The sequence below is a fragment of the Eretmochelys imbricata genome, chromosome 6, assembly GCF_965152235.1.
Source record: "Eretmochelys imbricata isolate rEreImb1 chromosome 6, rEreImb1.hap1, whole genome shotgun sequence".
NCBI lineage: Eukaryota > Metazoa > Chordata > Testudines > Cheloniidae > Eretmochelys > Eretmochelys imbricata.
The window spans coordinates 62706940-62723988 of record NC_135577.1 but is presented as its reverse complement, the minus strand read 5'-3'; the positions used below and the strand labels follow the sequence as shown (position 1 = coordinate 62723988).

Sequence of the window (17049 nt, the reverse complement as noted above, 5' to 3'; positions counted from 1 at the left end):
GTTATTCAGTGGCAGGGTTATCTGTACTACTCAGGGAATGAATAGAGAATTTCAAAGGTTTAACATTCTCAGACTCATGATCAATATTGCAATAGATAACAGACAAGTGCTTTCATATGTGTAATATGTTTCAATGTTGGCAAATAGGAGCTACAGCAATGGTTCAATACAGGAGCCGCAAAATTATACAAGACCTTGCATAATCTATTGCTGGCCCCACTCTGTAATTTGTGTAACAATACATGTAGGAATGTACAACACTATTTTTCATTCGTCATTTTCAACAGCGTAATCTTGCATGCGATCCTACCTTCACCAGCGGAAGGGAACTATCAATCAGATTATACATCCGAACACTAGGAGATAGCAAGGCATTGTACTTACTTTTGGTGTTGGGCAGGACGCAGTGGAGAGACGAGAGGTGGCCTGGGCACGAGGAGATTCTGAAGGGGTAGTGCTAAGGGAGGCTGTGTCTCGTGGGAGCACCTGAACACCACGAGAAATGATGGAGTCTGGAATCTGAACAGGACGAGAGATGCAGTTAACAGTCCAAAATATATTGTACTTAAAAATGACTCAGAATCTTACATCTGAATCCAAAACTGCTTACAATACCCCATCTCTCTCTGCCCAGCCTTCTTCAGAATTCTGTTCTGGTAGCAAGAATGCCACCTTTGGTAATTCCAAAACAATCCATCAGCAAATATAAGGTCAGATTCTAACCGCAGATGCACAGAACATACCACAATTTGTCTTGAAAAATTCACGACTGCATTCAGATACACCACAATATAAACAACCGATCAACCAATTCAAAGTGGGAGGGGACTAAAAGGGTCAGGGGATTGGCAACAACATATGGAACTTTTTGCCTCTAAGACTAAGGTTCAAATCAACACAAGCCAATAATGACCAAAAGATTACCACCACACAATAGTTCTTTCATGGCCTGTCTAAAAGGAATTAGACTCCCAATCCAGTTCCTAGTGGACTGGTGTCCGAATCACAAGACCAATACCACACATAGCATTAATTGATCCCTCTGACAATCTAAGAACAGAGGTCAAGAACTGAATACATTTTCCTTTTTATTCCATGTAGTGAAGTTATTATTCTAAAAAAAAATTAAGTGAATTCGGTGCTGATGAAGGGTGCTGAGTTTATAGCTCTGGAACCTGAAGTCTCATATTTATCCAGAGAGAAGACAGAGCAAGGGCAGCAGCACAACCACCGTTATCTTTACCAACCCACTGCTGTGCCTTGGTCTTTTGTTTTCCATATGTCATTTGTTTTCAAATGTCTGGCCTGCCATTTTTTAACTGCAATTTAAGGGCCAGATCCTTAGCTGGTGTAAATCAGTGTACCTCCTTTGAAATAAATGGAACTATGCTCATTTATACCAGTTTACGAGCAAACCTAACTATTTAATTGTGTATGCTGGGTTATGAAAGTAAATCTAGCCCTTAGTTTTCTTTCTAGCTCTTTTGCTCAGTTTTCTGTCCAATCCCAAGGAAAAGAGGAAACACGGTGGATTTAAGAAACGGATTTTCTTGCTTCTAAAATATTAAGTTTCAGAAAGCTTCTATCTTCCTATCACTGTAATACTTATATACAACCAACCAGAGAGACAAAATTGTCTATTATAATTGGACTGCCAGTTCAAATTATTCATTCACTTTTTCATGTTTTTATAATCTTGTAAGACCTAAAACATGACTTTTGAGTTCCAGAAAGCCAGAGAAGTGAGTTCTAAGGGCTGTGAGGGCTGGTACTACAATATATTTATTTTCCCTATACTGTGTAATGTTTTCCATACAGCTGTCTTCAAAGTCACACTCCATTATTTTAATTTCCTCCTTTTTCTGAGACAGCCTGGCTATTTGGCCAAGTTGTCCTTATTTAGTGGTATTTACTCCCCAATCACAATGGACTGTATGGTTTAGAGTTGATCATGAAATACCAGCTCCAATACATTAGAGCTTTAGAATAATATTTTTTTGCATTTCTCTCCTCAATGAGAGTTTCACAGTCTAATAGATCAATACAGTATCCTGTTTTCAATTTCCAATGACTAGCCAAAGGCCAACATGAAACATGTTTCGGTAGTGGGCACAAGTGAGAACAAGGGGCAAAGCCAGAAATCAGGTGCTGTGAAAGAGGTGGGCTTGGCAGGGTGCTGCAATCTGGATCCTACTCAGGCATCTTTTTAATGAGTTTCTGGCTACTAGGGGCTGCAGGGTAACCAACTAATACACCCTTCACAGCATTTCTTGTCATAAAGGGCATCTGAATTTGGAGGAGAAGTGGAAGCAGAGCAGGGATAGGCCAGGGGAAGAAGCAGGTAGACTGGGGACAAGTTGCCTGGCCAGGGTATTCTTACTGTCCTGGTGATTTTTGCACCTGAAATAGAATATAAGGGCCACTGAAATGGGGGCGAAATTTGGGTAGCCTTGATGCCTGTCCTAGCCTGAACAATGGACCTTAATAGGGGAGGCGTAAGCTGCCTCCCTGCTTAGTCCCTGTGCTGGCACATACCCCACAGCAGGAATGAATTTAGCCCTGGGTGTCTGATAACTATGAAGCTTCCCTTCCCACTCCCACCCTCCACTGCTGGAAAGTAGAAGGATCTCTCTTTTCCTCAGGCTCACCATGTTCTTGACAATCTTCTTGACTATCACAAGGGTAGGGAGTTCTTCATGAATGTGTTCCTCCTCACCTTTGCTACCTTCTGCACAGGAATAGTTTTCTCCTACTCTACCCTTCCACCAGCCACTTTGCGGCTGCAAGGATGAGTTGTTTATGGATCTCTACTACTCTCCTCCTTTCCCAGTATCCTGGGTGTTAGGTATATGAGTTCGTGTGTTTGAACTGATAGTCCCCCAGCTGGCCAGGTTCCTTCTTTGTATGCTCTAATGATTAGCTTAAGTGTTGTCTTTTCTGTTGCTCGCAACTTTCCCAGTCAGCAGGGTGACATGGAAATAATTCTGGCCCGTTTCACTACTAAACACAGGATTATGAATTGGTGACATGGACATTCTCCTGGCACTTGGGAAAGCTATAGGCAGCTAAAGATGCATTGGAACCCTCTGTCTGTAGATTGAGAGAGACATTAATGCGTCTGCTCACATTCAGAAGATCATTGTCACAGCCCATACGGCAAGAAACCTAACTAAAATACCAAATAAAACAGATTCTCTGAAAATTGATGTCTGAGGACCCACTGGTCAGGGGAAGCTTTTCCACTGCCAAAAATGAAGTAGTGGGTTTTTCAAACCCTGAGTTAGGATAAGGGCTAGTGGGCCCAGGAACTACCTTTCATTATCCTAAAAACTTTTTCTTAAGACCTTGTGTCTATAACACACGCTTTTTGGAAATACATTTTATTCTTAATTAAAAATCAGATTGTCATAAATGTGCACATAGTACATACAGCAACCATATGGACATTAAGGTGATAAGTAACAGTAAGCATGGATTTGCCAAACAAATCATCTCAAATCAACCCGAGAGCTTTCTTTGACAGGGTAACAAGCCTTGTGGATAGGGGGGAAGTGGTAGACGTGGTATATCTTGACTTTACTAAAAGCTTTTGATACTGTCTCGTATGACCTTCTCATAGACAAACTAGGGAAATGCAACCTAGATGGAGCTACTATAAGGTGAGTGCAAAACTGGTTGGAAAACCGTTCCCAGAGAGTTATCAGTGGTTCACAATCATCCTGGAAAGGCATAATGAGTGGGGTCCCACAAGGATCAGTTCTGGGTCCAGTTCCGTTCAATATCTTTGTTAATGAGTTGGATAATGGCATAGAGAGTACACTTAAAAAGTGTGTGGACAATACCACACTGGGAGGGGTAGCAAGTGCTTTGGAGGATAGGATTAAAATTCAAAATGATCTGGACAAACTGGAGAAATGGTTGAAGTAAATAGGATGAAATTCAATAAGAACAAATGCAAAGTACTCCACTTAAGAAGAAACAATCAGTTGCACACATACAAAATGGGAAATGACCACCTAGGGAAGGAGTACTGCAGAAAGGGATCTGGGGGTCATAGTGGACTACAAGCTAAGTATGAATCAACAGTGTAATACTGTTGCAAAAAAAGCAAACATAACTCTGGGATGTATTAGCAGGAGTGTTATAAGCAAGACACGAGAAGTAATTCTTCCGCTCTACTCCACACTGATTGGGCCTCAACTGGAGTATTGTGTCCACTGCTGGGTGCCACATTTCAGGAAAGATGTGGAAAATTGTAGAAAGCCCAGAGAAGAGCAACAAAAAGGATTAAAGGTCTAGAAAACATGACCTATGATGGTAGATTGGAAAAACTGGGTTTGTTTAGTCTGGAAAAGAGAAGACAGAGGTGATGTGATAACCGTTTTCAAGTACATAAAAGGTTGTTACAAGGAGGAGGGAGAAAAATTGTTGCTGTTAACCTCTGAAGACAGGACAAGAAGCAATGGGCTTAAACTGCAGCAAGGGAGGTTTAGGAAACCTATGGAAATGAATGGAAAACAAAAAAGTATTACATTGATGACTCAGAATCAAATGAAATATTAACACACACATCCCAATTCCCAAAACTTCAACATTTCTCAAGTAGATATTTAAGAATTTTCAGTTGGAACCATTGGTAACATGAAAACATTAGTCACAGAAATTACAGCAGAAGTTATACCAATTCCATAATGAAGGGCCCAATCATGCAAACTTTATTCAAATGAGTAATCCTTACTCACAAGTGTAGTTTACAAAAGTCACTCCCCATGAGGGCTTTCAGGGTCAGGCCCTAAAATTACAACTATCTTTTCTTTATAATCCCACTTGTGACTCTTCTATCACTAATCTTATCAAAACAAAATCTCTCCATGTGAAATTTCTGATGTGTGAACTCTTGCCAAAGGAGAATTTGGGGGAAAGTTTGAGATTAATTAAGCAAGATATTTGTGAAATATGAGAGTTTGAAAAATAAAGGTATTCCAATTTTACATATGGAATATAATGGGAAGATGTAAATTAGCAGCTACTAAAGCCATACATTTTTAAAATCAGCAAGTCTGGATAATTTGCATCCAAGAGTTTTAAAAGAGCTGGCTTCTGAGAGCGCTGATTTTCAATAAGTCTTGGAACACTGGGGAAGTCCCAAAATACTGGAAAAAAGCTAATGTGCCAATTTTCAAAAATGGTAAATGAGATGACCCAAGTCGTTATAGTCCTATCAGCCTGACATTGATCCCAGACAAGATAATGGAACAGCTGGTACGGGATTTGATTAATAAGGAATTAAAGGAGGGTAACATAATTAATGTGAATCAACATGGGTTTATAGAAAACAGATCTTGTCAAACTAACGATATCTTGTTTTGCTGTGATTCCAAATTTGGCTGATATAGGTAGAAGTGTTGATGTAATATACTTAGACTTCTGTAAGACATTTGACTTGGTACCACATGACATTTTGATTAAAACACTAGAAAGTAGGGCTGTCGATTAATTGCAGTTAACTCATGCGATTAACTAAAAAAAATTAACTGTGATTAAAAAAATTAATCGTGATTAATCACACTGTTAAACAATAGACTATCAACTGAAATTTATAAAATGTTTTTGGATATTTTTCTACATTTTAAAATATATTGATTTCCATTACAACACAGAATACAAAGTGTACAGTACTCACTTTATATTATTTTTTATTACAAATATTTGCACTTTAAAAATGATAAAAGAAATAGTATTTTTCAATTCTCCCCATGCAAGTACTGTAGTGCAATCTCTTTATTGTGAAAGTGTAACTTACAAATATAGATGGTTTTTTGTTACATAACTGCACTCAAAAACAAAACCATGTAAAACTAAAGCCTACAAGTCCATTCAGTGCTACTTCTTGTTCAGCCTATTGTTAAGGCAAACAAGGTCGTTTACATTTACGGGAGATACTGCTGACTGCTTCTTCTTTACAATGTCAGCTGAAAGTGAGAACAGGTGTTCGCATGGCACTTTTGTAGCTGGTGTTGCAAGGTATTTACATGCCAGATATGCTAAACATTTATTTGTCCCTTCATGCTTCAGCCACCATTCCAGAGGACGTGCTTCCATGCTGATGATGCTCGTTAAAATAATGCATTAATTAAATATGTGACTGAACTTGGGGGAGAATTGTATGTCTCCTGTTCTGTTTTACCCACATTCTGCCATATATTTCATGTTATAGCAGTCTCAGATGATGACCCACCACATGTTCGTTTTAAGAACACTTTCACAGCAGATTTGACAAAACACAAAGAAGGTACCAATGTGAGATTTCTAAGGATAGATACAGCACTCGACCCAAGGTTTAAGAATCTCAACAGTGCCATGCAAGCGCCTGTTCTCACTTTCAGGTGACATTGTAAACAAGACATGGGCAGCATTATCTCTTGCAAATTATAACCAAACTTGTTTGTCTGAGTGATTGGCTGAAGTAGGACTGAGTGGACTTGTAGGTTCTAAAGTTTTACGTTATTTTATTTTTGAATGCAGTTTTTTTTGTACATAATTCTACATTTGTAAGTTCAACTTTCATGATAAAGAGATTGCACTACAGTAATTGTATTAGGTGAATTGAAATATACTACTACTTTCTGTTTTTTACAGTGCAAATATTTGTAATTAAAAATAAATATAAAGTGCGCACTGTACACTTTGTATTCTGTGTTGTAATTGAAATAAATATATTTGAAAATTTAGAAAACATCCAGAAATATTTAAATAAATGGTATTCTATTATTGTTAACAGTGCGATTAATCACGCTTAATTTTTTTAATCCCAATTATTTTTTAAAATTTCTTGACAGCTCTAGTATAAATTGTTTGGTATTCATTTAAATATTGATATATAGGGTATAAGTGTGTGGTTTTTAAAGGGTCTTTGTTTTAAATTCTCCAGAGAGGTGTGCAGTTATTTAATATTATACTGAATATTGATTAAGTGGAACAGAAGAATCCAAACAGGGGGTTGTGACAGTCTTATGAATATTCCCCTTTGGTTCAAAGCTCAGCCTCAAAGAAACCTTAAGAGGGAAGGTTAAAATCTGGGATGAGTCATGATAGGGACTGAAAGGCTGCCATAAGGACTTTAATATAAGGAGATAAGGACTTTCCCTCTCTGCATAAATCTTGTCAGTTTCTACAAAGAAAAAAAAAACCAGACACAGAAGCCCCCTTCTCCTTTTTATATCTGTCTCCCATCACTCTTTCATCCTTTGCCTCAGTCACAGACACTGGGACTGCTTCACAGGTTTTTTCTCTAAACCCTGCACCTGCTTCAGTGACTCCATCCCCTTCCATCTCTTGAGTTCCCTCACCTCCACTCTCACTCCTATCTTTACCCTTCTCAACTTTTCATTCTCCTCAAGGTTCTTCCCCTTACAACATAAAACATACCTGGTCTCTTCCATCTTAAAGTCCAGCCTTGACCCCTTATCTCCCATAAATTATTGTTTCATCCCCTTTTACCACTTCATCTCTAAGCTACTGCTAAGATAATCCTCCTTGCATGCTTCTTTATTTCAATTGCCTCCATTGGCTCTCCCTCTTCCATAGCACCAAACATGAACTTGTTGTCCTAACTTTTCTAGCTCTTGATAATTTAGTTCTGTCCTACTTGTTCAACTTTTATCTTATCTCAAGGTAAATTTACGTCTTTTCTCTGCCAGTGATATCAGCCATGATTGCCCATTTCTCTGAAAAGCACTTTCACGCTTTCTCCCATGCTGCCTCTGACAAGTGGGAAAAGCTCCCAGAAAAATCTGAAAAACCATCACCTTATCTTTTTTTATTCCATCCTTAAAGCTCACCTGTTCCATGGTGCACACAGTAAACTGCAATCTGAAAACACTTAGAGGTGGCAAGTTGTGATTATTGACTTGATTAATTAAGAATTGTGCACAAAGGAGCAGTGGCACAGGAGCCAGCAAACAGAGCTTGACTGAAAGCTTGGGGAATGGGCTATGCGTTGGTCTGCTTTTGGTTTTTGCATTTGTAGGGTGTTTTTGTTTTTTTGACAGGAGCTTAGGAGGGAAGGCTGTGACAGCTGCAGAAGTATCAGTGGTAGGGCCCTGAAGAGGGGAAGAGACAATGAAGTTGACTGGATGTGGCACCTGTGGCATGTACATTATTCTGGAGAGGGTGTGACACAGCGTGGCCAGAGGGCAGCAGGAGAGTGTTAGAAGGGAGCCTTATTCCCTGTAGAGGGAAGAAAGTTTGCTATCGATTAATGAAAGCACCTGAAGCCAATTAGAGCACCTGAAGCCAGTCACCTGATAAAACCCCCCTGCTTCAATCAGCCAAGGGAAGGAGTTGAAGCAGAGTGGATTGGTGTTGGAGTAGAGAGCAGTTTGGAGGGAAGCAGAGGAGAGTTTGAGAAGTGCTGCAGTGGACTAAGAAGACCAAGACCCTAGGTAAAGGGACACCTGGTTTGTGCAGAGGTAGGGCAGGAAGACCCACAAGCTGAAGGGCAGGAGAGGGAAGTAGTCCAGGGGAAGGAACCGCTAGTTCAAGCGGTTTACTGCTATCCCTAGGGCCCCTGGGGGGACCCGGAGTAGAGGGCAGGCCTGGGTCCCTCCCTCTCCACTCCCCTCCTCTAGGACACTAGGGAGGCAGTTAATACCCCAGTTCAGGGGCGAGAAACGGTGCCCTGAACCCTCCCCAAGAAGAGAGAGCGCGAGACCCATCGAAGTAGTGCTGGCAATTTGCCACAGGGTACCTGAAAGTTGCTTCATCTGCATGAAGTGCCACTTGATAGATCTGATGGAAGAGAAAATGGATATGTAGCTAGAAACTAGAGTTTCAAAGGGGAGCGGGGCAGATGATGGAGGGAAGAAGAGAGAAGGCTGAAAGGAAAACTCAAGACTTGCAGATGCAAGCTGGATCAGAGGACTCTGAGAGCAGACTGCTGGATTAGGAAAGTGACCAGTGGAAGCATGTGACTATGAGAACAAGGCAGAGGAAAAGACTGGCTAGCAAAGGAGAAGTAGAGCTGAGGAGCAGGTTTGCTGAGTTGGAAAAGGAAGGGGAAAGGCAGGCAGTACCAGAAGATGAGAGCAAAAAAGAAGAGAAGAGAAGAGCAGCTAGTCTTACAAGAAGAGAGGAAGAGCCAGTGGAGATCACCAGAGTTTGGAGCCCCAGGAGGATAGAGGATGAATTGCAGAAGATTGCAAATGAGAACAGAAAAAAAGACTTGCAGCCAGAAAGAACAGAAGGGGGAAGGCTGGAAAATTGTACCAACAGGCAGGGGTAGGTCTATGCTACTGGAGACTCCCTACTAGGAAGAACAGACAGGCCTGTCACCAGATAGGCCGGATCACAGAAGGGTGTACTGTCTGCTAGGATCTAAGATACAGGGTGTGGACCAGAATTCCAAGAGGATCCTAATGGGAGCATGAAAGAGTCCACTGATTGTCCTTCATATGGGAACAAATGACACTGCTAGATTCCTGCTGGAATGCATCAAGGAAGAATACACGAGGTTGGGGAAGACGCTTAAAGAAATGATCTTCAGGTGATCTACAGTGGGATTCTACCTGTCCATAGAGGAGAGCGAATGCAAGATAAGATGATGATGATCAACAGATGGCTCAGGCAATGGTGTGTAAATGACGGCTTTGGGATGATCAACTGCTGGGAGGCATTCATGGACAGAGAACTGTTCTTATGTGATGGACTCCACCTGAGTAGGGAGGGAAATAGACATCTGGGCTGGGAGATGGCCCATCTGATTAAAAGAGCTTTAAACGTGGAATTTGGGGTGATGGCTGGAAGATGCTCCATGTAATCTTCCCACCTGATTCGAATACTGAGCGGGAGGAAAATCAAGTAGGAGAGGATACAGTAATGGAGAAAGGAACAATAGAAGGTAGTAGCAAGGACAACGTGAGGAACGAAAGTGTGAGTACCACTGATAGTAACTGTAAGTTAGGCAATACTGGCAGTAAAATGTACCTGAAGTAAGGAATCTGGGCAAAGCCAAGCAGAAACAACTAAGATGTCTGTACACCAATGCAGGGAGCCTGAGTACCAAAATGGATGAACTAGAATTACTGGTGCAGGAAGTAAAACTAGGTATTAAAGAGATAATAGAAACACAGTGGACTAGTAGTCATGACAGGAATATAGATATTGAAGGATATGTGCTGTTCAGGAAAGACAGAAATAGAGGTAAAGGTGGTGGAGTAGCATTGTATATTAATGATGAGGTAGAGTATAAGGAAATTAGAAGCGATAGAAAGGATAAAATAGAATCTTGGTCAAAATCACTTGGGGAAAGAAAGGTAATAGAGGCTCCACTGCAACAGTACTTGAGGGCTGCTACTGACTTCCAAGATTTGATTTGGATATGGATAGTGACATCTTTATTATTTTTAATGAAAAATATTATTGGAAATTTTGTGATTATGGGAGACTTTAATATCCCAGATATTGATTGGAGAATAAGTACTACTAATAATGGTAGGGCCCAGATATTTCTGGATGTGGTAGCTCATAAATTTCTTCACCAAATAGTCCTAAAATGAACAAGAGGTGGTGCCATTTTAGATTTAGTTTTGGTAAGTAGCAAGGAACTCATAGAAGAACTGGTTGTAGAGGACACCTTTTGGTTTAAGTGATCATGAGTTAATTCAGTTTAAACTAAATGGAAGGATAACCAAAAATAGATCTGAAACTAGGGCCCTTGATTTCAAAAGGGAAAACTTAAAAAATATTAAAGGAATTAGTTAGGGAAGTGGACTAGAACTCAAGATCTGAATGTGGAGGAGGCTTGGAATTAGTTTCTGCAACTTTGACTTAAAGTATCTCAAACCTGCATCCCAAACAAGGGGAAAAAATTGTAGGAAAGGGTTGCAGACCAAATTAGATGAACAAGCATCTCAAAACAGGTTATTAAGAGAAAGCAGAAAGCCTGCAAGGAATGGAAGAAGGGATGGATCAGCAAAGAAAGCTACCTCTTGCAGGTCAGAAAGTGTAAAGAAAAAATGAGAACTGCCAAAAGCCAGGCAGAGCTGGACCTTGCAGAGGAAATTAAAACCAATAGTAAAAGTTTCTTTAGCCACATAAATAAAAAGAAAACAAGGAAAGAAGAAGTGGAACTGCTAACCACTGAGGATGGGGTGGAGAGTAAAGATAATCTAGGCATGTCCCAACACATAAACAAATATCTTGCCTCACTTTTTCACAAGAGTAATGAGGAGCTTGGGGGCTGTGCCAGGGTAGCTAATGGGAATGAGGATATGGAAGTAGAAATGACCACATCTGCGGTGGAAGAGAAACTCAAAGAAACTTAATGGTACCAAATTGGGGGGACCGGATAATCTCCATCCAAGAATATTAAAAAACTTGGCACATGAAATTACAAACCAAATAGCAAGAATTTTTAATGAATCCATAAACTCAGAGGTCGCACCCTATGATTGGAGAATTGCAAATATAGTACCTATATTTAAGAAAGGGGGGGAAAAAAAGGGATCTGAGAAACGACAGGCCTGTTAATTTGACCTCAATTGTCTGCAACATCTTAGAACAAATTTTGAAAGAGAGAAAGTCGTTAAGGACATAGAGGTAAACGGTAATTGGGATAAAATATAAATGATTTTATAAAAGGTAGAACTGTGCCAGACCAACTTGATCTTTTTTATTTGATAAGTGAGTTTCTAGACAAAGAGAATGCAGTAGATCTAATCAATCTGGATTTCAGTAAGGCATTTGATACAATTCCACATGGGAAATTATTAGTTAAATTGGAAAATATGGGGATTAATATGATATTTGAAAGGTGGCTCAGCACCCTGGTTAAAGGGGAGACTACAACGGGTCGTACTGAAAGATGAACTGTCAGGCTGGAGGAAGGTTACTAGTGGAGTTCCTCAGGAACTGGGATTGGTCTTGGGACCATTCTTATTTAACATTTTCATTCGCTACCTTAGCACAAAAAATGAGAGTATGCGAATGAAATTTGCAGATGACACAAAGTTGGGAGGCATTGCCAATACGGAAGAGGGCCGGAATATCATACAAGAAGATTTGGATGCCCTTGAAAACTGGAATAATAAAAATGGGATGAAATTTAATAGTGTAAAGTCAGGGACTAAAACCAAGAATTTTTGGTATAAACTGGGGCACATCACTTGGAAGCAACAGAGGAGGAGAAAGACCTGGTGTATTGATCAGTCACAGAATGACTATGAGCTGCAAATGTGATGCAGCCATGAAAAAGGCCTAATGTGTTCCTATGATGGATCAGGCGGGGTATTTCCAGTAGAGATAGGGAAGTCTTATTACCATTATACAACTCACGGCTCAGACCTCATTTGGAATACTGTGTGCAATTCTGGTCTCCCATGTTTAAAAAAAATGAATTCGAACTGGAACAGGTGCAGAAGAGGGCTACTATGATTGCTCTCTAAATACATCAGAGGGAGAGCAGTTATTTAAGTTAAGGGCCAATGTTGGCACAAGAACAAATGGATATAAACTAGCCATCAATAAGTTTAGGCTTGAAATCAGATGAACTATCAGAGAAGTGAAGTTCTGGAACAGCCTTCTATGGGGAATAGTGAGGGCAAGACACCTAACATGTTTCAGGACTGGGTTTGATAAATTTATGGCAGGGATGGTAAATGAGATTGCCTACAATGGCCCATCTGCAACTGATGTTAGCAAATATCTCCAACAGCTGGAGATGGGACACTATTTGGGGAAGGCTCTCAGTTACAACAGAGAATTATTTCACGAGTGGCTGGCTGGTAGGTCTTGCACATATGCTTAGGGTCTAACTGACTACCACGTGTGGTGTCTGGAAGGATTCTCCCACAACTGAAATTGGCAGAGACCCTGGGAGGTTTTTGCCTTCCTCTGAAGTGTTGGGCATGAGTCACTTGCTGGTTTGAGCTACAGTAAATGGAAGATTCTCTGAAAATTGAAGTCTTTAAATCAAGATTTGAAGACTTCAGTAACTCAGCCAGAGGTTATGGGTCTATTACAGGAGCGGGTGGGTGAGGTTCTGTGGCTTGCGATGTGTACGAGTTCAGCCTAGATGATCATGATGGTCCCTTCTGCCCTTAAAGTTTATGAATGTATGAATCTTCATGATATTATTTTTGTTACTCTGTCTCCTCCACCCTGACCCACGTGTTTGTCTCATCTACCTACTTTGTCTTGTCTTTAGAATATAAGCTCATTGAATCTTATATGTTTGCACAGCACCTAGTACAATAGGATTCTGATCTGGTTGGCCTCTAGGCACTACCAAAACATAATGTTAAATTATTAATTATTATTATTTACATGGCATCCAAATTGTGCTAGATACTTTACAGATGTAGAATAAGGCCCCTGCCCTGAAAAACATATAATTAACTGAAAACATTCCATCAAAATGCAGTCTAAGGAGTAGGCGAAGGAAGCAAACAATTGACAAAGGAATGCAGAGAGAAAGAAGGAATATATGGAGTATCAGAAATTAAATACTTGAGTACAAAGATATGAGGAAAGTATAGAAAAAACACACTTGGGTAAGGGGATGTGTGGGGTGTACAAAATTAAACAGCAGTGGTGCTGGTGAGTAGAAAATGAGATGCTGAGCAGTGGGAAGGATTTTAAATGGTGGTAGAGGTTGACATCAAGCTTACTGAAGAAGAAATGTTTTGAGGTAAGGGAAATAAATTCAATTGGAATGGTGTGCAGAGCAAAAATTGATTAATTATGGAAGAGTAGAACAGTTGAAATGAAGGGGCAGTGAACTGATTAATTGGGGAGTGGTTTTCCCCTGGCTAGGGGAGAACTCCTACCCCTTTCCCTTATCCTTTCTCGCTCTCATTCCTCTCCTTTCCATCCATCTCACTATCCATCATTTTATTACGCACATTTATTCTGATTCTGAAGGACATCTTTCTGTCTGACACCACCTTTTCTGGAAGTGGTTTTATACCTATCTTCTTACAATTTCTCTTGTTAATTTTGAGATCAAAGAACCAAATGATGACAAGAGAGGGGAAAAAAGGCAAAAGCTCCTTATTCTCTTTCCTCCAAGAGGATCTGAAGAGAGATTGACAGTACTAGCAAAGTGTTAGTCAAGTGTATAAACTGCTGATTGCAATTGTCATGACTGTCCAAAATGAATAAGAAGAGCAGAAGCATCTTGTAGACACAAAAGACGAAAGGCATATACACTAAAAAAAGTTCTTATAAATTAGCCATGAAGATCCTGACCTATGAAGATCAAATTAAGGGGGGGATGACAATGGTATCATGAGAGTTTAAAACAAGCTAGCCAAAAACCCTGGAACTAAGTTTAGATGACAATTTGTTAGTGTATTGCTGAGAGACATTGAATTCATTATTTTAATAATAATGAAGAGTGTACACTGGAGATAATAATGACATAGATGCTTATTACAGTAGCATCAAGCAGAGTGTCAGTACCCGTACAAGTTCATATATTGGACATGGATTCATCATCTGCTGTGTTAACTCCAAAAGAGTCCTTTCCTCATTTCGTAAATTACATTTTTAACATGTCATGTCTGAAATACAGACACATTAGACTATTTGATCAATGGTTTGGATTATCATTTGTCTGAGGAGGCACACAAAGGTGAAAAACTAAGAGCAACACTGTGCAGCCTCTGCCAACAAGACTAATGTTACAATGTCCAGAGAATTTTTACCAATAATAAATAAGAAAGCAGCTTGCTGTTTGATGAGATCAGATAGTCCAAGTCTCTCCAAACCAATTGGTTTTCTTTGGGCTCACTAATCTGTAGCTATAAACAAGATAAATTACAATTTTCTGATGACATCTTAGCTCATTCTTTTACCTTGGAATCTAGTCTGAATTTTTTTGGGATAACAACAGCAGCAAATGATATTGCCAGACTCTTAACTATGGCCCTCCTACCTAAATTGTCAGAGCAGCTGACTATCCTAAATGTGGCCTTGTCATGTCATGTCCTTCCTCACTTTTGCCTGTTGTTCATTGAAATTCAACAATATCTACAATAAAAGTCCTTTTTATTCCGCATCCTCAATTTTTGCCCCTACATTGTGGGAAATCCTGACTCTAAACACAAAACATTAGAATTTAGTAGAATCTATAAATGATTAAAGCATAAACAAGCAAAATATGAATGGCTAATTCAAATGACACACTAATTTGATACACTCACCAAGGAAAAAAGTATTTAAAGAGGCAATGCAACTTGATGGGGGAAAAAGCCACCAAGACTCCAAAGCAATAATTTTAAGGGATTATTTTAATGAGGTTGGATAATTTATTAAATATATGAGATGATGAAACAGACATGTTTCATAGCAATGAACATTTTGGCATCCAAATGAGGATACTCACTGACACAACCCACAATATCTTAATCCTCAACCAAATATTTTGGCTATAGGATAGATCTTATTAAACTCTGTGTCCTTAACAGAATAGGCTCAGTGGCTTTTCATATATTTAATTTTTTTTTTAAAGCACCACTGTATGTCTGCTAGCATAAAACAAATAACATGTCCTCTTTACACGCTAGGAGAGGAGGCAGGCAGTATACTTGCAGATACTATTAATGCAAAAGCCTCTTGTAGGTGTGTCTTACCGGTTCTCCTGCACTGCCTGCTGCGTGATGGGAATAACAGATGAGACCCGGGATGGGCTGTTCACCTTTTGCCATGATAACAGCAGAACTGGTGTAGGATGGATGCTTCTAATGTACAATACATAACAGCTATGAATACAGTGACAGGAAAACATGAAACTATACAAGCAAAATGACTGAGAGGGAACAAGGGTGAATACAGGTGGGACACTGAAATGCCAAGTGCTGAGAAATTTATATGAGCACAATCAGTTTAGATCTCAGGTATTTTCTGCCCATAAAAAATTGCACTAAATACGTAAGTCTTTGGCCATTTCAAAAGAACTATTTGACTTAATTAGACATAACATTTAAATTAATATTAACAAAAATTGCAACTTGCAGTTGATAATTTACATCACCTTTTGCTTCTATTCCTGCAAACCTATATGTAATCAGGATTTTTTTGTTCATGAGAAAATGATGTTAGGTTGGAGGCATCATGGAAACATGATGGCTCATTCCTGAGCTTCATCTTTTGGGAGCAGGAATGCTGCTATTATGTTTTAAATAAAAAGTGGCATACTGTCTTTTTGATTTACTTAAAATGAATTCCTTATCTGGATATGGTGATCAACAGCAACTGAAAAACATCAGCTTAGCCAACTGTAGGGTGGATGAACTTAAATAACCTTTCACAAGCATCTAGCAACACACAAACCTTAAATACGTATAAACTGAATGCATGAAACAAAGGTAAAAGATACAGTGCTGCAACTAAAACAATACTATTGATTTGGCAAAACAAAATTATAGAGAAAATAGTATTTTAACTGTTTTTGACACATTGAAATCATAAATTTTTCCAAGCACTATTTTAACAAATTATTGCAAGTCATTTTTCTTTTATACGCCAAAATTTCTAATCCTAGTCTTAGTAACATTTGCCTAATCAAACTGGCTAAAGTAATGAAATCTAAATAGTAATGAGACCTATTTGTTGTAGCAGAATTCCACATCACTAGGACCCCAGAACACAGATGTATATGGGAGAATACCAGTAGCCTGGGTAGATTATTAGCTATTCTACAACCTACTTGTCATATTTTTTTTCCATTTTAGCTTCGGGAAATCAATACTGTCCTTTTAAACAGAACACTGTGATAGCAGGAAATGAAGTACCACCTACTGGAGGTAATACAGTCAGGCAGGGCAGGTGTTTTAAGTAAAAATAAAAAATTCTAGCACTTCAGAAAATGGTATTGTAAAGTCCACAAAAGCATTAAGATAATAGCAGGGTACGTGTGGTACCTTACAAAGTTTGTGATAACTACCAAAACAGGGCTCGCATATTGTTGTGGAGCTGGATGGTACTGATTTTTAGACAATGTATTTAAAATTCATCAGTTTGTAAAACCAAAAAACAAACATGTTGCTA

At 39.3% G+C, this 17049-nt stretch overlaps 1 protein-coding gene across 10 annotated transcripts in view; it reads right to left on the bottom strand.

The window, feature by feature from the left end:
* GPHN (gephyrin) overlaps positions 1-17049 on the bottom strand; it is a 582839-nt gene that overhangs the window by 183086 nt on the left and 382704 nt on the right. For 7 of the 10 annotated variants that reach the window (XM_077818687.1, XM_077818689.1, XM_077818688.1 and 4 more), the window contains 2 exons: positions 15633-15740; positions 385-519 (listed from right to left, as the gene is read on the bottom strand). In XM_077818687.1, coding sequence (XP_077674813.1) covers positions 385-519; positions 15633-15740 — 243 coding nt within the window. The remainder of the gene's footprint in view (positions 1-384; positions 520-15632; positions 15741-17049) is intronic. The other 3 variants (XM_077818690.1, XM_077818692.1, XM_077818694.1) reach the window with 1 other exon arrangement.